This window comes from Cololabis saira, chromosome 3 (genome assembly GCF_033807715.1).
Source record: "Cololabis saira isolate AMF1-May2022 chromosome 3, fColSai1.1, whole genome shotgun sequence".
NCBI lineage: Eukaryota > Metazoa > Chordata > Actinopteri > Beloniformes > Belonidae > Cololabis > Cololabis saira.
In genome coordinates, this window is record NC_084589.1 from 27,139,330 (window position 1) to 27,164,683 (window position 25,354).

Sequence of the window (25,354 nt, forward strand, 5' to 3'; positions counted from 1 at the left end):
CTTTACATCAGACCGCCTGACAAATCAGGTAAAGCATTTAAGTCACTATGTACTCCCCACTGTTTACAGCCATAGTGTGCAAACAAGTTTGCATCATGGATCTTTTGCATCTGCTTGAGACCAAAGCTGAGAATAGTTTTCAATCCACAAACACACAGATATACATATATCCACCCAGACTTGTGACTCAGCCTCAGAAGTGGCTTCTCTCTGGGGTGCACTTATCTGAGCTCCAAAATTGGTGGAGTGTGTCTGGTTTCTGGTGTTTAGATGTGATTAAACGGCTAAGAGAAAACACAGGCATGTTTGTATCCTGTAAGAAGATCTTTTCTTCCCCCGCTAAGCCAAAGGCAATATTTCATTCATTCACAGCAAATAAAATCATCTTCCACTTTGAACTTATGCATGCCACAGTATGAACCTTTTCATGTTTGATACCTCTCTCCCATCAGTTGCTGCTAATGCTGTCAGCTTGGCTGTTTTTGGCAGAGTATCATTCCTGCCGATCAGTGTGACCAAACACAATGGGGCATTATAATATTGGATTGTGCAACTAGAAAGCAGCTCTGAGTTATTGTGGCTTAGTCAGGACCCCGTGTTTGTGCGTGTTTCAGAAGTACGGAGTGTATAGTTTGTGAGTGTGAGAGTGGCAAAGAGAGAGAGAGAGAGAGAGAGAGAGAGAGTTGTGTAATAAGTCCATTTTTGTGTGTGCCCCCTTTCTCTCTCTCTCTCTGTCTCACTCTGTCTCTCGTGTGGCCCCCTGGCTGCCAGGCGTCACACAAGTTTATAATAAGGACCCACAAAAAAAGTTGTCGAGTGAAAGAGAGGGGGAGAAAAAAAACTGAACCCTTCCCACACTGCAGAAATCACGGGCAGTGACTGTGATAGGAGGAAAGGGGACAGAAAGAGACAGAGTGAGAGCAGAAGAGCCCTTATACGACTTCATTACATGTCTTTGAGGAGCGGAACAGATCACTGAGCTGGACTGATCATCAATATCCGTGAAGAAGTCAGAGTTGTTCGTGGAGTCCCTTTGGAGCATGCGGCTCGGTTCACTTTTCAGGTAAAAAGTTTCACTTATCCAGCTGTTGCTCCTAGTATAAGCTTTCACACACGCCACATGTGGGTTTGCATCCTTGTTTGAGCGGCCAGGGTGTTCACGTTGACTGTGGTAGAGTTTGTTTTTTTTGTTTTTGCAGTTGTGTTTTTACTTTTTACGCACGATGTCTGCTTTTTACGCACCGGGCGCCTCCGCGCAGGATTCATGACAGGGATTTGCCCAAACGGGCGTCTGCTTTTAGGTTCCTTTGAGTTCCCCATTAGTCCTCCTCGGGGTGTATTGTGAGGTTTTTCCTCTGGTGTAAAGCTCTCCCTCTGCCTCCGCCTGTCCCCGCGGCTGTGGCTTTATGCTGCGTTCCATTTACCTCGGAAGTCGGAACTGGGAACTGGGAATGACGTGACAGCCGAGTTATCAGCGTTCCAGTTACAAAGTCGGAAAACAAGTTTGTAGTTCGCATATACCACATGAAAAATGTAAATTACACTATATCAGCATATATATGCCGAACAATACTTGTATACGACTGATTTAGTGTGACCAAAAATAGAATGAAGTGCTACGAATTTTTACAGAGCTCTCTTCTACTGTTTACAACCGGGGCAGCCATCTTGGAATGGTAACTCGGGGGTGGTTAAGACTCTCCCACTTTCCCAGTGGGAAATCCCACTTCGAGGGGCGTTCCAGTTGAAAATTCCGACTAGGAACTGGGAAATCCCCACTTCCGAGGACAAATGGAACGCGGCTTTACGCTACAATGTGCCACTTTAGCGGCCGCGGAAACGTGGAGCTGAGTAGGGGGTCGTTACTTCGGCCTGAGCGGCTCTGTTGTGTCGGGCTGTGCGGGGACCTTTGTCTGTGCTTTTTTCCTGGGTAATTGTGTAGCCTTGTGTGGGGAAGATTCCAGAGACCGCGGCGGTGCACCACACTGGGAAGAAGGGACCAATTACCCTGCCTGCATGTGGCTTGCGGACTGGTGATTGCGGTGCTGATGGTTTGGTTCTCCCGTTCAGCAGCAGCGCCTCCGTCCGCGTCTCTGCGAGTGCTTTTAGTATCATGTTCACATTAGTTTTCTTGGCTGGGCTGGAAGATGGTGTTCCACTTGTTTCCAATAATACACTTGTCTCGAGTTTATGTGATAGATACAGGGGCGAAAATCCCGTTTCATAGTTGGGGGGGGACAATAAACAGTAACATTTTAGAGAATAAATCCAGGGGGGGGACAAGGAATAAAAGTTTTAGCCTTCCTTTAATACAGCATTTTGACATTTTCATCTCTATCTCGCAAACAGGCAGAAGACCTTTCTTAGAGTAATACAAAACAATGGTATTAGGTGGAAGGTGGCAATAATACAGCACATCTGACATAATACACTGCAAAAACCCAAAATCTTAACAAGAATATTTTTCTTATTTCTAGTTAAAATGTCTTATTTTTAGTTAAAAAAAATCTCATTACACTTAAAACAAGACTCATCACTGGAAAAAAACAACAATTTTCACTTGTTACAAGTAGATTTTCACTTAAAATAAGTAGAAAAATCTGCCAGTGGAACAAGATTGTTTTGCTTATAAGATAAATCTTGTCGCACTGGCAGATTTTTCTAATTATTTCAAGTGAAAATTTACTTGAAACAGGTGAAAATTGTCAAATAAGTTATTTTTCTGGTGATGACTCTTGTTTTAAGTGTGAGATTTTACTGTTTATTATAAATTTTCATTTTTGTGCATCACTACTAAATACTACTGCATTGTTCCAAAATTATTAATTCTGTCTCAAATTATTCTAGGGGGGGACAGCTTTACTAATGGGGGGGACTTGTCCCCCATGTCCCCCCCGGGATTTTCGCCCCTGGATACATATATACAGAGGAACAAGTGACCGTTTTCACCATCTTAAAGTTATAATAAAAAGTTATTTCCTCACACAATCGTAGTCAGTATAGGCGCATTTGAGAATAGGACTTCAAAAGGCACAGAACACATACTGATAGCGGGTTTGAGTGTGATTATTGCGCGTGTGAGTGTTAAAACCACATCATCTGGGTGTGTGCAGCCTTTAAGGAGAGGCGTGCGGAGGGGAAACTCTCTCTCTGGTTAAACTCATTTGTTTGCTGGCGCTCCCAAGGATTCCCCAGGATTGAGTGAGCTGTTTGCCCGTGAATCTCCAGGGGGAAAAATAAACTTTTGTTCCCTCACCTCTGAGTCCACGCGTCACCTGAAGAAGTGGGAAAGACGGGCACACTAAAGCCCTGCTCTTACATCACTGGAACATGTGACAAGGCGATTAGTCAACCCCTCTGCTTTCAAATAAAAGTGTATGGAAAGGAATAGTTCAAGAAAATGGACAGAGAGCATTGTTGTCATGTAAGACAGAAAGAACACACTGTTTCTATGAAGTTGTATGAATCAAGAGATTAAAAACAAACAAGAGTAAATCAAAATACTTGGACTTTATCAGAGCCTAAAAGGAATGCAACTTAAGATAAACAACAGGACATGCCATGGTAGATTATATAAAGAGGGACACATTCACTTTTTCATGTAAAACTATTAGTTTTAGTTTAATTTGAAAGAATACAGTATTTCCTGACTTATAAGAATCTTATTTAGCTCGTCTTGGTCTCCTGTCCCTACTAGACTAATAAACACATTTTGGCCTCCAGTCCTGTGTTTTTGGTCTGGAGCATCACTTGTAAGTTAACACAATACCATGTTGGAAAGAAACCAGCTATTAAAAAAGTAACGGTTGCTACTCAACAGTCTGAGATGGATAATAAGAACATTTTCAAGCAATAAAAGATTCAAGACAAAGTTAATAGAAATAAAAGAATAAAATTGACATCACATTCTCTTTGGAGATCGGTCAACCTTATAAATGTTAAAGTTAATAAAATAGCTTTTTTGAAAACAACTGTGCAAACATGCCTTGTTTGGTTGGGTTGTGAAGAGAAAACCTTTTTCTCACTGAAGGGAACTTGAGAGCACATCTTACGTTTGCAGAGCTGCATCTGAGCAAACCACAGGACCTGTAAAACAATGCCCTTTGGACAGACGAGACCACCAAAGTGGAGATGTTTGCCCATAATGCACAGCCCCATGTTTGGTGACAGCCACACAGGGACCATCAGTATAAACAGCTCATACCAGCTGTCAAGCACAGTGGTGGTTGTTGTTTTATTTGTTTTTTTAGGGGGGGTGACACTGCCACAGGGACATCTTGCAGTCATTGGCTTGACCATGCATGACTCTGAAAAAGCAAAGTATTGTATTCTGGAGTCGGATGTGAGGATGTGTCTGGCGACTAGGTTTTGGGCTGGAATTAGGTCATGCTGTAGGACAATGGTGCCGAGCCAAATCTGCTACTTTGAAAAAGAAAAAAGATATTTTTAAAGGAGGGCTGTGCATAAATGAATGGCTGCAAACCTGAATGAACCGAGGCAACGTTGTAAAGAAGAGCCGGCCAAAATTCCTCAGCAGTGACGCTGGAGACTGACAGTGTCACAGAGAAAAAAACTGCTTCAACTTTTTGCTGCTAGATGGTTCTACTTATTCACAAGTATATACTTAGTGTACATTTTGATTTTGTTTTTATCAAATAATGACATGGTCTAATAATTTATGTGCTGCTCATTTGAGGTTATTATAGTTTCCTTTTCACTTCACTGCATGTTGCAACAATGCCCGCTTCAGTCATGGAATAATTACAGGCTTTATAAAGGGCATTATTCTGCTTGGTGCTATTTTAAGTCCTATGAATGTTCCACTTTTTCTTTTTCTGTTCTTCTTTCCCCAGGCTCTATGTGCTGCTGGGCTTTGTGGTGGTCACGACCTCCATGACCAAAGCTGCCAAGAGGAAGGTGAGTCATTAGATCATCAAGTTAGGTCAACAGAGTAACAATGAAGGGGTCACAAGGTGCCGGCAGTGAAAGGACAGGTTGACATTTTCACTGCGTGTCATAAAGCATCATTCACACGTTCAAATGCACCATGAAAAAAAGCTCGGAGCAAAAAGTATTTTTCCAGGTTGCACTTTATAATTTAAATCAAGTGAGTGTCTGCAGACCTACACTTGGGGGGACATTCCCTCTTTGTGTTACCGTAGCATACTCGCCTTGAAACTTCAGGTACTGATGTTGCTCACCTTAGCTTCACATCATCTCCTGTCGAACTTTTCGGCTTTGTAACACCAATTTTTACAGACATTAGTCAGACCAAAGCATGCAAAGGGATGTGCACTGCATCAAATGCTGTTCATGTGTGGTTAGGGGCTTATCAACCTCCGATCCACAGATGTTATTGTATTGTACAGCACCCTTGTACTATTTCACTCCGTTTGAGTGAAAGTGAAGTCTGTGTTTCATCACGAGGGGCTCAAGTTGGTATGAACAAGGACTAAGAAGAGGAAGATTTCAGTTTTATTTTTCCCTTTCTGTATATAAAAACGTTTTTAATTTCACAAAGGTTTGATGGATTTTATTTTAAGCTTACAATACATGCAAGCATACACTATTCTCTGTTCTCCTCATTCTTAGTTGGGTGTTGCATGAGTTCACTCTCTGTCCCCTGTACATGGACATACCAATGGTTTTGTATTTGTATTTTTTTTCAATATAAATCCTGATCTTGAGAGACTGACCTCTGCAGGGAGACATTTGTGCTTGTAATATATTTACAATTAATACAAAAAAGGAACGAAGAAATATATTTTCCACTGACATCTAGTATTTCACTCAATAGGTATTCAAAACAGAGTTTACGTGCCCTGAGATGAACCAGTTTGAAAAGGGGCCCCAGAGTCCATAGCTGCTGTGATGTAGATGTGGTGGTACAGTGTTGCGGGAGTTGAACCAGTAGCTCCAGAGGTCAGCAGCGGCTGCTGCAGGGTCACTGCTCGCAGCTCATTAATGGTCCCAGTTATGTGGCAGCTGTGTGTTTGATGGCACTCATTACAGCAAAGCAACACACCTTCCCTCCACACACATTCAACCCCACTTCCCTCACCCCTTTTCTTTCCTTTTTCTCCCACCCACCCACCATTTTACCCCCGACAGCAACAGGAGCCCTCTTAATGTGGGAGCGAACTTGACGGCGAGGCATCATGCACAAACACAAGTTTGCCACTTACACCTGCCCTCCTCCTCATCCCGTCCACAAACAGTCTGTGCTGAATGTCTACTTGTACATTTCCACTCATGTACATACACATCTTTAACCACGTTTACATGCTTGCAGAGAGAGAGAGAGGGAGGGAGAGGGGAGCGCAGATTTATGTTTTGGTTCTTTCTCAATGGAAACTTTTGTTCAGCTTGCATGTTTGCGGCGCTGCCAACCAGGCCAGTGCCTCAGTTATGAATTGAGAGGAAAAACATTTATCTGCGACCGCAGAGGAAGATTTCAAAGGATAAACTGGCACCGGCATACAAGCAGTCACACTTACTTATACACACAAACACGAATGCACGGCCGGGATCCTGTTGTTTTTGTGGTGCGTTCAGACGACACCAACTCCAGAGAATTTGTTCAGCTGCTCCTTAGCTGCCTGCAGGTGACTGGAGCGGTCTGCAGCTTGAGCGAATCATCAAGAGTTCAGGATTTACATTTTTGGCCTTGTGAGAGAGAAACTGACAAGACTGGAGCTTATCAGTGGACTGTACTGAAGTAAATCCCCGGAGAGTTGTTAGGATTTTGCAGTGGCTACCTTTATACTATGTTAACTATGTCTTTAAAATGTTGCCAAGGCTGGAAGTCTTCGTAACTTTGGAGCTGAGTTTGGACTGCAGTAAATATGCTAGAACTGTTACTGGTTCAGTCAACACGCTTATAACATGTCTTCTGTAATGCTGTCTTTTTTCATCATCATGGGGACGTTTGTAGGGTTTTTTTCTCTAGGAATTGCAAAATTGAAGGATGAATTGAATGCTAAAAAACTTGACTGGAATAAAACTAAAGAAAATTCTTTTAGCTTTTGGATCAAACCAGAATTTCCTGAACTATTTAGTCAAAACTAAGATGGACGTCTCGGTATCAAGGCAATAATCAAGGCAGGCATTTAACTTGTTGGTTGGGTTTAAATTAAAGGAAATAACCTCAAAATAGCTTTTACACATCATAAGGTATAACTGCTTAGAGATGATTCACTGAATTTCTTTATGGATCCGTTTATAATGCCAGCATTTGTTTCTTTTCGGTATCACCGGTTCCAGCTGATCAAATCTGATCATTTTCAGATTTGATGCAAAATTATAACTTATTTTTTGTGACAGGTATTTTTGTTTGTTTGTTTTTTTCACATTCGTAATACTGAGTATTACTCGATTAACCATAAATAAATTCAGGTAATGTCTGACCAGTTATAGTGTGTACTTCTGGTGTTAATTCAGTTTAAATTGTTAAACAAATCTCTTGAATTTTCCTCTTTGGTTGTGTGTCTTTGTCTCAGGTGGCCACTCGGAGGTCCAGACAGGTGTTTGAGGCTGAACCTATAGAGGGGGTGTGGTCTGACTGGGAGGAATGGTCAGAATGTTCTCAGACCTGCAGCATGGGCGTCTCACAGAGGAAGAGAAAGTGTTTACCCCCTCCACCGCCACAGACCCCTCCCCACTCCTTCTCCCCAGACAACTGGGCAGATTACCTGCCTGGGGGCATCGGGGGTCCAGTTGTCTCTCCCGCGAGGCCTTACTACCCTCCTCGTTACCCTGGGCAACACCCATCTTATCACTCTCCTTCCATCTCAAGCAACCGTAACCCGGGACTGCCTTTGTATCGGAATACGCCCTCTGGAGAAGAAGGGCCTCCCGTTCCTGGACACATCAATCGGGTGCCAACTTTTTACCAGCCAGAATTCTCCCCCGCCAATCAGGACCCTGCGTCTCCTTACCGGTCTCCCTACCACTCACCCTCACAAGGCTACAACCAGCCACAAAGGGTTTTCAGGAGGCCGACCAATCCAGGAGCAGCGAGAGCGGCCGGGGGCGGGAGCAGACGCTCCGTCTCCAGCAGTCGGGAGGTTTCGCCTTCGAGGAGGTGGGTGACGCTGGATAATTAGAAAGCAAAGCTTCTGGGCTGAGAAGAAATGTTTTGTGCTTTTTATTGTGAAAGTTGTAAGCCTTTTTTTTTTTTTACATCTGAGCACACTCACCATCACCTGTAACCACAACCAGGGAAGTCATAGTGTAACAAAACTCCCTGCAGAATACAAAACATGAAACCTCTAAGGGTCATCAAATCAAGATTTTAAAGTAAAAGGTCTTGTTTATAATCTATTGCTCTCTTATACTCCCTTACATATGTGTGGAGGTATGGGAATCAAATGATCCACTGTTTGTTTAAAGTTTTATATTATGAATTGGGATTATCCAGTATTTTATTAAAGGATGCTAATTGTTTTGGGGGCAATTTTAAAGTCTCGCCAGACTGATTTGTAAAGGCTAAAGAAAGGATTGAAAGGAAAATCATTTTTATTGAGTATAATTTATGGAAAAATGCGAAAGTCAATCCAAATTCACTTTAGGTTTTTGAAAGATTTGTTTCCAAAGTTATTTTTGAATGCTCCCCTGGTAAACTGTTGAATAAAATGGTTTGTGGTTAGCTGAGATTAATAAGAATGTTGGCTGCCTATGCAAACATTTAGCATCTGGATGAGTCTCTTCAGCAACTATTGCTTACAAACAGGTCCAATTTTGTTTATAGTGTAAAACTCTTTACATTTATTGCATATGTCGGATGCCAGATTTCAAAACTTACTTGCAGTCCCCCTGGACGCTTCTGTTCGGTCAGGAACAATATCTTTGCAGACATTTATGACCAGCGCGTGCTTTGTCCATCATGTACAATGTGGATGTCTTTTACAGAATCTGCGTTACAATTCTTTGTGCTTTCACGTTAAACAGAACACCAGTAGTTATCTGCATGTGCTTTCCTCAGCAAAGTGACTTCGCCTTTGTGAGAGGAGTCTTTAGCACAAAAGGAAGTGAGTTTTGCATAGCTGGCAGTAGCAACAGCGTTCTGTTTAGAATAAACAGTTGGCTCCACATCCGTAAGACACTACAAAAATATTTGTGTCTCATCACAAGACAAGTAGGATGGAGTGACTTCTACAGTGGGGCAAAAAAGTATTTAGTCAGACACCAATTGTGCAAGTTCTCCCACTTAAAAAGATGAAAGAGGTACATAGGTTCACTTCAACTATGAGAGACAGAATGGGGGGGAAAGAATCCAGGAAATCACATTGTAGGATCTTTACTGAATTAATTGGTAAATTCCTCGGTAAAATAAGTATTTGGTCACCTACAAACAAGCAAGATTTCTGGCTTTCACAGACCTGTAACTTCTTCTTTAGGAGGCTCCTCTCTCCTCCACTCGTTACCTGTATTAATGGCACCTGTTTTAACTGGTTATCAGCATAAAAGACACCTGTTTTAACTCATTATCAGCATAAAAGACACCTGTCCACAACCTCGAACAGTCACACTCCAAACTCCACTATGGCCAAGACCAAAGAGCTGTCAAAGGACGTGAGAAACAACATCGTAGACCTGCACCAGCTGGGAAGACTGAATCTGCAATAGGTAAACAGCTTGGTGTGAAGAAATCAACTGTGGGAGCAATTTTGTGAAAACGGAAGACATACAAGACCACTGATAATCTCCCTCAATCTGGGGGTCCACGCAAGATCTCACCCCGTGGGGTAAAAATGATCAGTAAAAATCCCAGAACCACACGGGGGACCTAGTGAATGACCTGCAGAGAGCTGGGACCAAAGTAACAAAGGAACCATCAGTAACACACTACGCCACCAGGGACTCAGATCCTGCAGAGCCAGACGTGTTTCCTGCTAAAGCCAGTACATGTCCAGGCCCGTCTGAAGTTTGCTAGAGAGCATTTGGATGATGCACAAGAGGACTGGGAGAATGTTATATGGTCAGATGAAACCAAAATAGAACTTTTAAGTAGAAACACAACTTGTCGTGTTTGGAGGAGAAAGAAAGCTGAGTTGCATCCAAAGAACACCAAACCTACTGTGAAACATGGGGGTGGAAACATCATGCTTTGGGGATGTTTTTCTGCAAAGGGACCAGGACGACTGATCCGTGTAAGGGAAAGAAGGAATGGGGCCACGTATCGTGAGATTTTGAGTGAAAACCTCCTTCCATCAGCAGGGCATTGAAGATGAAACGTGGCTGGGTCTTTCAGCATGACAATGATCCCAAACACATCGCCCGGCCAATGAAAGAGTGGCTTCATAAGAAACATTTCAAGGTCCTGGAGTGGCCTAGCCAGTCTCCAGATCTCAACCCCATAGAAAATCTTTGGAGGGAGTTGAAAGTCTGTGTTGCCCAGCGACAGCCCCAAAACATCACTGCTCTAGAGGAGATCTGCATGGAGGAACGGACCAAAATACCAGCAACAGTGTGAAAACCTTGCAAAGACTTACAGAAAACATTTGACCTCTGTCATTGCCAACAAAGGGTATATAACAAAGTATTGAGATGAACTTTAGTCATTAACCAAATACTTATTTTCCACTATAATTTGGAAATACATTCTTTAAAAATCACACAATGTGATTTTCTGGATTTTCTGGATGTCTCTCATAGTTGAGATATACCTGTGATGAAAACTACAGGCCTCTCTTATCTTAAGTGGGAGAACTTGCACAACTGGTGTCTGACGAAATACTTTTTTTCTCCACTGTATGAGTGATATCTCAGATTTAAGATTCATTCTAGGGTCATTTGTTAAAGGAGTGACATGGATTAAGCATTAAAGGGTTTGTTTTGACGGTATGAGTTTGGAGTTGTGGCCATCTCTGGTATCTGCTGTTTTGCAGTATTACATCATTATTTCTGTTTTTTGTCTTCAGACAGGTTCAACATTACTCAGCTGGCTCTGTGTTATTATAATCTCTTCATGCTGCCTTTCTGCTTTCTCTGCCCAGCTGTAAATCACTACTTCTAAGTATTCTTCTGGTGTGTATTTTGTATCCATCTCTTTTCACTCGCAGGTCGTCCAACATTCGTCCAGGCCAGTTTGGGTATGGTAAGGTTCCCTTCTCGCTGCCTCTGCATCGCCCCAACCGCCAGGCTCGCCACACTGTCAACGGCACTGAGAGCACAGCCGAACGAACTGTCACTGAAGACGACACGGAGAACATCGGGAAAGACGGAGAACAGAGGGGGAGTGATGAAGAGGACAGGGAGGTGTGGAGGACTAAAGAGGAGGGTGATGAGCGGGAGAACAGTGAGGCTCCTGCAGCTGAGGAGGGGCCGACAACGACCACCACCACGACCAGCATCCCCCGCCGACACGTGGACAAACCTTCATACACCACCACAGATCACAGGAGGAGCAGAGTCCCACCCCGACACCCCTTCTCACGCTCCTCGTCACCATCCGTCTTCAGTAACCGCCAAAGATTTGATTGGAACGCTGTCACTGCTCCACCTCCACCCTCGCGGGCTCGTTCCCCTGGTGGCGCTCCACCTTTTTCCTCCCCTCTGCACCGCTCCAGCCCCGTGCACCGAGACAGGGAGCTCCATCCAGGATTCAGCCCCCAAACCCCACCTGCCGGCAACATCTACCCCTTACAGCACCCCCACATGTCTCACCTGGGACAGGAGTCAGCCAGGCATGGACGAGGGGAAGCTCCTCGGGTGTACAGATGCTCGGGGCCTGAGAAAGAGTACCGCAGATGCTTCTCACAGGTGAGGCTGTACCACGATTTTAATCTTAAAAAAAGAAATACTTGCTTTATATGCATTACACGTATTGAAGGGGGCAGCAAGGGAGCTGTAAACTGTGGAGATGAAGGTCAGTAGGGTGTATTTTATAGGTAGATCATTCCCCAGCTCCAACACTGGCTGGTTGTCTCTGAGCAATCACATGGAAACAAGCTGCTAGGGCCTCCGCTACCTCCAGGCATGTGTGTTTGCTGGGTCAGAGCGAGACCACACACCTCCGTTATGAAGTTACGCACACCATATGTGTCTAGATTCATGTGAGTGATCGCACATACGTGTGAACATGACTATGTATGTGTTTGACAAAGTACATGTCTATATGTATATGTATATTGCCGTCATGTGTCTGGCTCTCAGCCTGCAGGGATGATTGGGGTTGCGGCCCGCTCCATACCTCCGCACGCAGCACAATGAGAGCTTTATCAGCAGCTAAGTGTCTGTGCGTGCTGCCATGAAGAGCAGCTCGACACGTACGGGTGAGGAGGGCTGATTCACCCTCAGCACACGCAGGAGGACCAGGGGTTGACCTGCCAGTGACTTGGGTCAGAACAAGACAGAAATAAAGTGCTGTAGAACATACTTACATTTGGTTTACAGTACATGAAGAGTGTCTCTTAATCGTGCCATATACATTTCTTCAGGTTCTTTTTTTAGTGGAATGGTAAGAATTTTTTAAAACATAAAAATCAGCCTTTAGGCACTTACAAATACTTACTGCAATCTATTCCCTGTAATTTGGCAGGAATGTGTCCGTTATCTTTTTGCTTTTTCTTCTCGTATTATTGTGATTTTGTGTAATTCCTCATGTTGGGGGATCAAATCTAAATACTTAATTAAATACTATGTCACCTAAAACTTTTGTAAATCAAGAAACGATTTGAAATAAGAAATCTTGCAGAAAACAGTAGCCTACTCATCCTTTGACTAGTTCTGCACATCAGTGAGCTAATGTCATTTGGATGTTGGGCCGTGTTAGGACAGCTGCACCTTTGTGCATGAACAGACTAGAGGGATAGAATATAAGAGACTTTTATTGTCCGCTAGAGCGGAAATGTCTTTGGTTCACTTTAAATTGTCCCAGTAGAACCTCTGACTCTTCTCAGGGAAGAAAAATTGCTTTTTATCAAGGAAGGTAGTTCAGTGTAGTCCTAAAGAAACCTCACAACAAGGCAGTTTGATAAAACTTGTCAGTGTCATTTTTAAAAGTCCAGTGACCCAGCAGATGAAAAACAGCAAAGTGTCGTTAGCAGTAGTCTATCAGTTTGGCCAGTTGTAACAAGGGATGGGAATCAAGAACCGGCTGTTGTTTGGTTCCCAGTGTTTCAATTCCTCTGTATAATTTGCACATTTTGCAAACGATTCCCTTTTCGATTCCAGTGGGCACAAATAATGTCATCACGCACGTTGCGTAGCTTAAGCACGTTGCTATGCTATGCAACGTGCATAAGCCAGCAGTCAATAGTAAACATGGCGCCCAAGCGATACAAACACTCGAAAGTCTAAATACATTTCAGTAAAAAAGACGACAACAGGGCAACTTCCACTTAAGTGTTTTCAAGTGAATATTTAGTCAAAGGGCAGAAATATTACCAACATGAAAAAAACTTCAACACGATCAATGAATGTCCCGTTTTCAATTTGCATCACTTTTTCTGTGCTTGAGAGCATATGCAGGGACTTCTTCCTCAACACCCATCCCTTTGTTTGGGGACACCTTAACCTACAGCTTCACATCATGCTGCAGTCACTGGACTTTAAAACTGGGAAGTCGAAGTCATTGATAAAAGTAACTGCCAGTATCAGTGTTACTGTTCAATAAAAAAAAAGAAGAAAGAAATAAGGTAATAATTAGAGATGAGAAACTTGAAACTTGAAACTTGAAATTCAGATTAATTCTAAATATTCATAATTCAAAATAAATTCAAAATTACTTTCAATTTATCAGAAAAGAGTACTAATATAATTTTATTTCCACTATATGCAAATATAAGTATTTGTGAAGTTACTATACATTAAAATGTTCACTTTTCCCACTGAAAATTCCATTTAAATAACAAAATTACTAATTAAAGCTATCCATTCAGGTTAGTGTAAACATTAAATCCAATCCATTTAAGAACAAGGTTTCTTCCCTTTGAGGTTTAAAAATGTAGTTTATACTCCTTATTGCTGTGTGTGAGACAGTCAGCCGAAGTACCTGCAGCATTAGCTGTATAGTATAATATAAATAACTGTCACAGCACATGTACGTATGTTATTGCTTTCTCCATAGCCATGATGTGATGTTGTGACATACGTAGAGTCAGTTCTCCTTTAAAAAATAAATGTCTTGCGGTCAAGTGTGCTGTATGAGCATATGTTTGAATTTAACCTGATAATGGAGGTCTCTGGTTTCTGATGATAACATCGTTTGTACGTCCTCGTTAATTTTCCTTCTTCTCCATATTGATTATCTGTCCTGAAGGTTAACTGAAAGCTGCCCTGTGCACCAACACACTCAGAAAACTGCAGTTTCTCAACAGCCTCTGGCTGCCTTCTCCAGCCACGCCAGGTCTTAAAGCTTCATTTACAACATCAAAACCTCATTAGCTTTTATACTCTTAACATGAGAGTTTATTTAATGAAATGAAATGGTATTGTTCATGTAACACTCTGACTTTCTTTTTCCACCACTTCCACCACTGGAAAGAAAAACATTTCTTCTGTCTATTTTTGTCCCCATCCCTTTCTGATTGGACAGTGTCCGATTTTTAATTTTTTTTAAATCCAATGATATCCTTGTTCAGATGTGTTAAGTACATTTAGCATGTTTATGCTAAAATCATCATTTTGACAATTCTGTCTGATAAAATCTAAACTTTCCAGTGATGGGTGCACAGATAGGTCCATTCAACAGAAGGAAGCATGGGGTTTCAATCAGGAGGACAGAAATACCTAAAGTGCCATGTGAGGGTTATTTATTCCAGTGGGCCACTTGTTGCAGGACTATCTTAAGTGAGAGCGTAGGGGGAGATGTTAAGACTGGGTTTAGTAAATGCACACACAAACTCGATAACACATTTTCGCGCAGCACATCAACATCTTTCAACAAGTGGAAGGAGACACTTGAAGTTGGAGCCAGGTTGGCACTTTGGAGTTCTTGACTTTTCCCTTTGCAGATAATTTGGCTCAGCCCCTTGTTGTTTTTTCATCCTCCTCTTATTCATGCTTTGTTTGATTGTCCTACACGTTCAGGCTAATTTAGTAGCTGGCAGGATACCAGCCCCGTGTGCCAGCAGTGCTCACGGCGGTCCTGTGATGGTCGCGCCTACTCACCATGTTACACATTTACGAAACATCAGCCTCGGCTTTAGCGCTGTTTGCTTCAACAGGAGACTCTTGGTTTTATGTGTCTTCAGAATAGGATTTGAATGATGAGTGTAGGACTTTGCCCGGGCTTGTATGTACTCAATAAGTGGGTGCGAGTGATTAAGGGAGCGAGCCAGACTGACTGTGACACATCCTATTATCTATTAGGTGTGGTTGTCATAACACGGGGCGCCTGAGGCCCATCGCAAGAGTGATTGGCTCTGTGTATGTGTGTTTTTACTGTTGCAATACGGCAATGGGGAACTAAGAGAGGGACAGAGGAAATGAGAGGGGCAAAAGGTGAATGCGTGTGCGTACGCGCGTGATGTGTGTGAGCATAGGGTGGTAGAGGAAGTGACGCAGTCAAGTGGCAGTGAAAGAGGGTACTGTTTTTAGAAAATCTGCACACAGCAGTGGGGGGATGAGGGGTTGATGATAGGGCAACGGGAGAGAAAAGGTGGGAAAGGAGGAAAGTGGACGAAATATGGAAGAAGGCTGCTGAGAGGCAGGTTGAGGTGTTTGTGAAAGGACGAAATGTGGAGTTGTGAATGTTTATGGGTTGTGCGATTCAATTTCATTGATAAATAAAGCTATAAGAAACGTGCATGCAGCATTTTACTGAAGGGATATTTTACACAAAGCCTCAGAAATGTATACTTAACATATTTATGTGGCATACGCTGCTTAAAAAGATGATCTCACACCTAAAGTTCTGCAGCATCAGCTGTAACTGTGGCACACACATGGCCAGCTTTAATCTTTTATTTCTCTGTATCTTCATACAGATGAGGTATAGCGTTCTCTGTAAAACTTCTAAAATGCTATGAAAACATTCAGGTGCGCTGATCAGTGGCCGGACGTTCAACATCTTCTTTCACCTGCGGGTGCTGGTAAATGATGTGAGCATGAGTCACATCCAGCTTATCCTCTGGAGAGTTGAAGGAATGAAAGTGCACTCAAACGCTTGCCATCACTTGTCTGCATTTCCTGCTGCATTTCGTACCATATCAAAGATAACATATGGTTTAGACACCGCAAAGTGGATAAGAACCTTTGTTCTTATGTTGAAATCCACAGTTCAACCTTTTGAGAGGTCAAAAGATTGATCTCCAGCCCTCGTCCTTGGCGTGATACTGAAGTGTGGTGTGAGTGTCTGTGAGAATTGGAGAATGAGAAACACATGGTAGACCTTAGACAAGGGTTAAAACGTGCAGACTAGACTAGACACAATACTTGTTAGTGCAAGGTACACAAGAAAAGGCTGGATGGTTGGCAGCAGCATTAGAAAGTGTGGGTTGAAAAGAAAAGGATCTTGCAAGAAGGCGAAGGGAAGTATATATCGGAGAAGGATTTGTGGAAAAGTGTGTGTTTGTGCGTGAACGAGTACCATCGCAGTGTAACGGGGGAGGGGTTGCTCGGTCCGAGGGTGAGGGGGAAAATGGTGAAATCTGAGAAGAGACTGTCTGTCTCACACACACACACACACACACACACACACACACACACACACACACACACACACACACACACACACACACACACACACACACACACACACACACACACAAAATAGGATACACCATTTTGAAGCAGACATTTCCTCTCTGAAGTCGTTCACACTGTGTCCTGATGGCTGTTTCAGCTCTCCTCTTGGCTCGTCTCTCTGTCCACCTCCTCAGAGTAAACATTTACCCAAAATCACTAAAAGCGACCTCTACAAGAGCAAGTAAGGGAGGTTTAAGGCCAAAGGCCTCCATCAGAAAAAAAGTCTTATAAAACTGGAGAGTCCTGTGGACAATTTATAGCTGTCCACTGAAATCTTTCATTTGGCCTTTGAAGTAATTGCAGGTTAAAACGTAACACATGCGTCACTCCTGGGCTGTACAGGTAAAAAGCACAGGTGTGTTGCATCTGGTTACAATGAGTTAAGATGAAATAACTGATGGATATCATCAGGCTCAGAGATGGAGTCTGTTCATGGTGTTTTAATTGTTTGATGCTCTTTGTGAAGTGTAACTTCTTACTTTCCAGCTGCCACAGTCAAGACGGAAACTCTTAAAAATCTAGTCTGATTTCTTTCTTTTCTTTTTTGGGGGGGCTAATCCAATATTTAACCATTTGGAGCACACCTTGGGACAGGGGTGAACATTTTTGCATGGCCACATGTTGCTTTCCATTTCCCTGTTGTACTGACTAAAGTCTTTATACTTTGAGTTACCTATAAAGATGTAATTCTAGGAGAGGAGAAACAGGGGTGCTCGATTACTGGCCTGCAACTGATCCCTGCAGGCCCCCCTCGGGGGAGGTGTTTGAGCATGAAATAATGCTCTGGGAGACCTACAAGAAAAAAGGGGAGCGTTAACCTTGTTACATCATTTACTTTCTCCATCTAAATCATTTTTTTAATATAATTTTGGCCTAAGTTAATGTCAACATGGTGTTAATGAGGAAAAAGTGAATGTGCACAGCTGTAAAGGATTCTTAACACATCATTGTGCGTTGGAAAGCAGCGTAGTAATTTTTTTTTAATACCACAGGAGAAACAAAAAGAACATCCAGACATGAATCAAGTTGCTGACTTCACCAGGCAGGACTTTGAAGGTCCTGCAGTGCACAGCTACAGTTGGATGCATAAAAGCCCGAGGAACATCCTCCTGTCTTGCATCACTCCCCTTCTTCAAGTATTAATTATCCATCCACCTGCAGTTACTTGTTCTCCCAGTTCCTGCTTGAAGAAAGTCAACAACTTGCCAAACCGTGAAGTTACAGTAAAAAGGAGATTAAAAAAAATTATTTCATGGAATCCAACTATCCTGCATGCTGCCAACAGTAAAAAAAAAAAAAAACAGTTGAGAGAATCTCCTAAATCTATCAGATTGCATAAAATAATAATTGATCATACAAAGAAATTACAGTTATTTATCTTTTTGATAATCAGATCAGTTGCTTGATTTAGCTCTTAATCTACTCCGCTTTGTTAACTTGTGGCTGTAAGCAACCTGAGAGGAACTCTGCGGCCCCGTTCAAACTGGATCAGCACACACTAACCAATTTCATGCTAATACAGGAGACTCTTGTGCCAAGGCGAGAGCCTCAGAGGAGGTCTGCCTGGATGCTTGACTGTTTCCCAGCAGTACCACCAAAAACATGCCATTGGATTCCACTGCACACTGGAAAATAAGACACTGATCCTGCCTTTGTAGTCGAGAGCTGAGGAGTATCTGTTGGAAGCTGCTAAACACTCTGGCTCGTCTTCAGACTGCTTCAGTGAGAGTCAGATGATCTCGTCTAATCACAGTCTGTCATTATACAGGCATTGGTACACTGAAAATATGTTATTTGGACTATCAGCACGGAGCCACACTCCTCAGCTCTAATCACTGTGCGTTGCACTTAGTTCCTTTTTCATGGAGCGACAAACAGGTCCAGATGTGTTGGTTTGTGGCAAACACGCACAAACCACATGAACTTATTCAGACTGAGCTGTATTTTATTTGCTTTAGACCTTCGACAAGCAGAGCAACCTGCCTCACTACAAAAACCAGGTGCTCCTTGTTTATAATAGCTCCTGTGGGCTTTGAGTTTCCCACAAATATTTCTTTCATGCTCGTCCTCCTCCTCTTAGTCTGTCTCATGTCAGTCCTCACTCAGGCCGTTTGGAGAATCTCAGCCTTATCAACGAGTGAGTATCATACTTGCTCCTGTGTTTTGAGGGATCCTCAGGTCTAAGTGCCTTAACATCACAAGCTCTTTTTGTTTTTTTACTTTTACCACCTGAAAGAAAACATAAAAAAATCTCCAAATGCAATCAGCAACAACTACAAGTGTAAGGCCAAAAGATGCTTGTGATATTTGCTTTATCTTTTTCTTACCTACTGGTATATACTTGTGCTTTTCAAGCCTGGACTGAGCTTCATTGATTTACCGACCAAAAATATGGCACACTCTGCAGGAAAAGGTGGCAAAAATGATAATGAATGTTTATGAGCAGGGATTAGCTGCACTTCAACTGCATCATCAGAAGTTCAATTTCACTTGGACTGAGATGATTACATGCATTTTTAAACTATAATTTTAGCAACTGCAACTATGCCAAATACTGAAAAAGTCAGTGCTAGTGCCAGTGCTAGGTCAGTGCTAGTTAGGGTCGCCACCTTTCAGAAATAGAAATAAGGGACGCCCTGATTTCAGCAGCGCAGGAGCCAAAAAAAAAAGCCCCGAAAACTTCTAAACTGAATAAAAATGTGTTTATTTTATATGAAAGAACTAAATGCTTTGATTTAAAGTTTAAAGTGCTTTAATTGCATTGAACTAGCATGACTGTACAGACAGCCAACCATACTGGCAACTGAAATATCCTCCTATGCTACGTATGTCCACATCAGCCCAGATGTAATATAGCCTACAGGTGAAGAATATGGTGTAAAAGTTAATTTATTTCAATAATTCAACTAGAATATGGTGTAAAAGTTAATTTATTTCAATAATTCAACTAGAATATGGTGTAAAAGTTAATTTATTTCAATAATTCAACTAGAATATGGTGTAAAAGTTAATTTATTTCAATAATTCAACTAGAATATAGTGTAAAAGTTAATTTATTTCAATAATTCAACTAGAATATGGTGTAAAAGTTAACTTATTTCAATAATTCAACTAGAATATGGTGTAAAAGTTAATTTATTTCAATAATTCAACTAGAATATGGTGTAAAAGTTAATTTATTTCAATAATTCAACTAGAATATGGTGTAAAAGTTATTGAAAATACGGTACCAATCGTGTCCCGTATTAGTTCAATACGGGACGCAACATTTTTTTCTCAAATAAAGGACAATTCCGTATTTTACGGGACGGGTGGCAACCCTAGTGCTAGTGCCAGTGCTAGGTCAGTGCTAAGCATCATTTGAGTAAATGCCAACCTTGGAGTTTTCTTACAGTCACTGACTGACCTGGTGCAGGTGCCTCCAGGGTGGAAAAGGTCAAAGAAGCCAGATGTTTTCATCTTGGGAGATTTTCTCACTCACTAAAGGGAAGATTGCTTTTACAGCTGTATGGTAAACATGACTTAGACCCAGCTCGACGTTGACCTAACATCCTGTTTATCTGCACAATTGAAGAAGGCCAAAGAAAATCACATTTATTTGCCGGGGAGAGGTCTTTATACCAGACCGTTTGGCCATGTTTCCTTCTTTGTGTCCAGTTAACCTCTGTCTTGCTTGACAGCCAGATCCCTGTGAGGTTTTGTGATATTCCCATCTTGTCCAAATCTGTGAGGTGCTGCCTCAAGTGGAGGAGTTTAGGAGTCTTGAGAACTTGTTCATGAGTGAGGGAAGAATGGAAAGAGAGACTGGCTGGAGGAATGGTGCAGCATCTGCAATGGTGGGGACTCCACTCGGTTGAGTGAAAAAAGCAAGATTCTCTGTTTACCAAGTCGATCTTTGTTCCTACCCTCACCATTGGTCCTGGATTGTGGGTAGTGACTGAAAGATTGTGAATACAAAATGGCTGAAATGAGCTGCCTCTACAGGTTGGCTTAATTCCCCCTTAAACATGTTCAGTGGTCTGGGAGGGCCTCGCAGTAGAGTCAGTGCTCCACATCGAGAGGAGCCAATTGAGGTGGTTTGGGCATCTGAACAGGATACCTCCACGATGCCTCCCTGGAGAGGTGTTTTGGGCAGGTTTTGGCCTCCAGGCAGAGCCAGGACATGCCGGAGAGACTGTATTTCTCAGTTGGCCTGGGTACACCTTGGTTTATTGCCAGGGGAGCTGGAGTAGGTGGCTGGAGGGAGGATAAGCAGAAGATAATGGATTGATGGACGGATATCGGAAAATCCATGAAGATTCATCAAACTTTTGAACGTAGTTAAAAAAATACAACCCCCTTCCATCAGACCTGCCTCTAAAGCCACACCTCCCAAGAATCGTAACTGGCGACTTCTGTTCACTGACGAGAAAGAGAGTTTGACGGGCAAGCCAGTGATCCAGTGGCTGTGCTAGGGTTACTTACAATAACTGGCTGATGTTTTCAGAGCTCTCTTGCGCCCACGGTTGATTTTTCTTTTATCACAAGCGTATTTAATTATGTTTTTGTTATCCCATATATGAAGATAGTTTGAGCTAATATAGCAAAAAATGTGAAACAAAAGAGATATGAAAGATTTGTATATCAGAAACAACCCAACGTACATGGTTACTGGAGCAGAAACTCTTTGTACAGAGTTTGTGGGCTTTTTTTTTTTTTTTGAACAATATTTTTATTAAATTTCAATATAAATGTACAAAAAAGCAAGACAATCAGCAAGTATCATATTAATTATCCAACAAAATGTAAGCAGGTCCTGCTGTGTCCATACAGACAAAAACAAAACAAGACAGAAAAAAAATAAATAAATAAATAAAAAAAATAAAATTAACTAAAAATAAAAAATAAAAAAAGTAAAAATTAAATGGAAAAAAGAGTTTGTGGGCTTTTTTATGTGAACGAATAAAGAGAGAGTATGGCTCTTCATACTTCGTAAGTATAGAAAGGGTGATGGACTTGAATGAATGTGTTTTAACTTACTGGTCTTGGAGTGTTTATATTTTAAAGCTTATATTTCACCTGAGAACAATAGTGATGTGTCCTGCCATGACCTCCCCCTGACCTGTTGCCTGCTGTTGATTAAATGAACAGCATTTTCTCTGAGGGACTCCTGACTGTCCCCCTCCCACGGGGCTGAGACTGGAAGCTTGGCGGTTCAGTGCTAAGTACAGAAGGACGGCCTCCAGCGCAAGATTAGCCAGAGAATGTTAATCACCGAGTCTACATTAACATGTCATGGATTTCTGTGCATGCACGCAGCGATTAGACCTGCTGCCTGTTGATTTATGGCTTCAGGGGCCAGCGGTCAGTTGTTTCGTGTGCAGTAATCCTTGAGGAATGACCTATTAAAGGTATTGAGGTGGTGTGGCCAACTATGCAGGTGTAGACTTGTACGGCAGGATGACAGTGACGTGCTGGAAATTCCCAGGTGTTTTTCTTTCACGTAAGAGTTTTATGTGTAAACAGGACTTTGTGTGTCTGTGGTTGTAATGTTTACATGCTCCTTGGTGTTGTCTCCTCTCCACCCCCCGCTCTGACAGTAGAACCCATCTGTAACATTCACAGCTCCTGTTCAAAATCACAGCGTCTGTCTTTCACCAGCTGCTTTCACTTTTCTTTCACCTGCTCCCTGCTGCCATCCATCCTTCATCCATCACTTCACCCCTCTTTATGGTTTCTTTTTATGTACAAATCACTGAGCTGCTCTGAGTTGGTGGTATGTGAGCCACTCTTTTCAGTGTGTCATGAGGCCGTGCAGAAACAGCAACGGGTATGGGCGGGTAGAGTTGTAGATGGTTTGGCAGTCTGAACCTCTTGTGTCAAAGCATCCTAGAACAAGACATCCAAATTGTTCAGCCTTGTGTGATTGTACTGAAAGAGTAGTAAGAACCGATTATGTAAAAATAAGTGAATGGGGGAATGAGACGCAAAGCTCTTCGTAGTCATGTTTGGTAAAGTGTCAAAAAATCCCCACTTATTCCCAGACACACCTTCCAAAACCACGCATTTTAGGTTAAATTGTTTTTGTAAAAGCCCCAGATTTTCTTCTTTCTTCTTCATTGCAAAGCCTGTGTCACAAAAGGGAGTCCATTTAGTGTTTAGTTTAGTTTATTTTCGGTCATGACACAAAAAAAAAAAAAAAAAAAAAAACCAAGAATAAAACTGACAACAAGAAAACGTTCAATTGTTCAAAGAAAACATAACAAAGAAGTTTCCAGTATACAAATAAACAGATAACATCTAGACCGAAAAAGGGGTAGGCTGAAGCAAAGCTTATTATTTGCCTACCCTCAAAAAGATTAATTAAATTAATAAAATAAAAGCAAAAAGTAAGAGAAAGACTGCCCGTAAAACAAATTGCCTCTGTAGGGATAACAAACATTCCTCAAAAAATAAAAAAGATATTTAAAATAAAGGTGCAGTTTACATGTTACCTTCATCCTTAAAAAATCAAAGCAAATCACCAATTAAATAAATACCCAAATCAACATCAAGCCACTCATTAATTTAATATAAGGAAATCATCCTTCTTTTCAATGTTTTTTTTAAATAAAGTTAAAGTTCTACATAATTTCAAATCTATATCTAATTTATTCCATACATCCACCATTTAAAGATACAAAAAGACAGTATCATACCTGGCCAACTGTTTCGTGAGCGAAATGACCGAATATAACAAGCGTAAGAGTGGTGAAAGTATGTGAACCTTGGATTTTAGTATTAAATATGACCTTTTTGTGCAGTAATAACAATTGTTGGTTTTCCTCACATCAGCTGCTTACTGCCTTTCCTCCAGAGGAACATGCAAAGACCCAAGATCACGTCTTTACTTCCTAATAGCATTAACTTATCAATTTTTAACCATTATGTGGGGGTTTTGTCCTACTGCATGACTGCATGGTTCATTTGTGGACAGACGACCTTGGTGCTGGGGTGATCTGGTGTAAAGACATTATTGTATGACATGGTCCACCATAATTCTCCCTACACTTTTTTTGAAATCATGATCACATGGGAGATTTTGTCTAAATATATAAAAAAAAGCCTCTGACATTAGCAGAAGTGAGATGAACCCACATAACAAATCTTTCTTTTTGCCCTGAATGTTCTGATCAAAGTTGGTAATGTTTATTTTTCCTGCATTAACACTCCAAAGCTAAGTTTAGTTTTCTCCCTATAAAATTGTAAGGATAATCACTATTTACAGTTAAATAGCTCCAGAGAGAATTAAGGAAAGCTACCCTGAACAAGGCTGCTTGTTGAGAAAAGTAACTCAATATAATGCTTTTGCCATTTAAACAGCTTTGAATTCATTATGTACTTTGTGTCTAATGTCACAGTACGGCTACTTTTGGCTTTCGCTAGTTCTACTTCACTGTGTAGTCTGTTTTGTGTTCTTGAATCTGCAGGCAATAACAGGAATCCCACAGGCCCACTTACATCTGACTCTCATCCCACCAGTTGAAACGCTTAACTGTTAATTGGAAATGTTTGCATACCGGTACTTTCATACACTCTCGGGTGTTATATGAATAGTGTCCTTAATAATCCATTTACCAAACTAACAATGATAATAACATTCCTGTTTCTGTAATTATGCATGTTCTGTCTATTGTTAAAAATGTGTGTGAATAGATCATTTTTCCCTAAACTTTCACCTAAACCTTTGATCAACTCTATATGACAGCTCTTGTTGGTCTGTTGCTGCAAGATTTTCATTACTCCATACTGCGTCACTAGTGCGTAGTTAGCTGAGATCCAATATGTGTGGCAATTGCACTACCGCTATTTCTACACTATTTGATGATTAACTCGAGTGCTTTCAACGATTAACGTGACTATTTACGAGATCCAAAGTCATCTCACAAAATAAAAAGTCTCAAACACCACCCTCCACCTCAGAAAAGTCTAGTGAATAGTAAATGTTACTAATTTAAATTGTTCTTGTAGATGAAATGTGATTTTTTTTTTTTTTTTTTTCTTTCCTTGTCTGCACACATATTAATGATTGATACCATGCAGGTAAAAACCAAAGGCATATATATGTGCATTATTGCTATATTTAATATATATACATATATACGCCTACATACACATACACATACATAAATATATACATACAAACCCAGTGATTTTTTTTTTTTGGGGGGGGGGGGGGTTTAAATAATAAAGATACGCACAATTATTGACTTGAAATTGCGTTATTTACCATTATAGTAGCCAAATTACACTGTACAGGACTGTCTCAGAAAATTAGAATATTGTGATAAAGTTCTTTATTTTCTGTAATGCAAATTAACAAAACAAAAATGTCATACATTCTGGATTCATTACAAATCAACTGAAATATTGCAAGCCTTTTATTATTTTAATATTGCTGATTATGGTTTACAGTTTAAGATTAAGATTCCCAGAATATTCACATTTTTTGAGATAGGATATTTGAGTTTTCTTACACACTAAAAAACACCTCTGTCATGGTATGAGGGGTCTGTATCACTTTCACTGGCACTATGTATCTTTGAGGAGCATGGTAGGAACCCTTCCACACTAAAAAAACTACACATTTTTACGGCTCTGACTGCTTTACGGCATACGTCACTTCCCCCTCCTTCCCGATTCG

At 41.4% G+C, this 25,354-nt stretch overlaps 1 protein-coding gene across 3 annotated transcripts in view; it reads left to right on the forward strand.

Moving 5' to 3' along the window:
- Positions 1-765: 765 nt before the first annotated feature.
- adamtsl4 (ADAMTS-like 4) overlaps positions 766-25,354 on the forward strand; it is a 48,382-nt gene continuing 23,793 nt past the window's right edge. For 2 of the 3 annotated variants that reach the window (XM_061716923.1, XM_061716926.1), the window contains exons 1-4: positions 766-1,063; positions 4,854-4,917; positions 7,500-8,083; positions 11,064-11,763. In XM_061716923.1, the coding sequence (XP_061572907.1) occupies positions 1,041-1,063; positions 4,854-4,917; positions 7,500-8,083; positions 11,064-11,763 (1,371 nt within the window). In that variant the 5' untranslated portion in view covers positions 766-1,040. The remainder of the gene's footprint in view (positions 1,064-4,853; positions 4,918-7,499; positions 8,084-11,063; positions 11,764-25,354) is intronic. The other variant, XM_061716922.1, reaches the window with a different exon arrangement.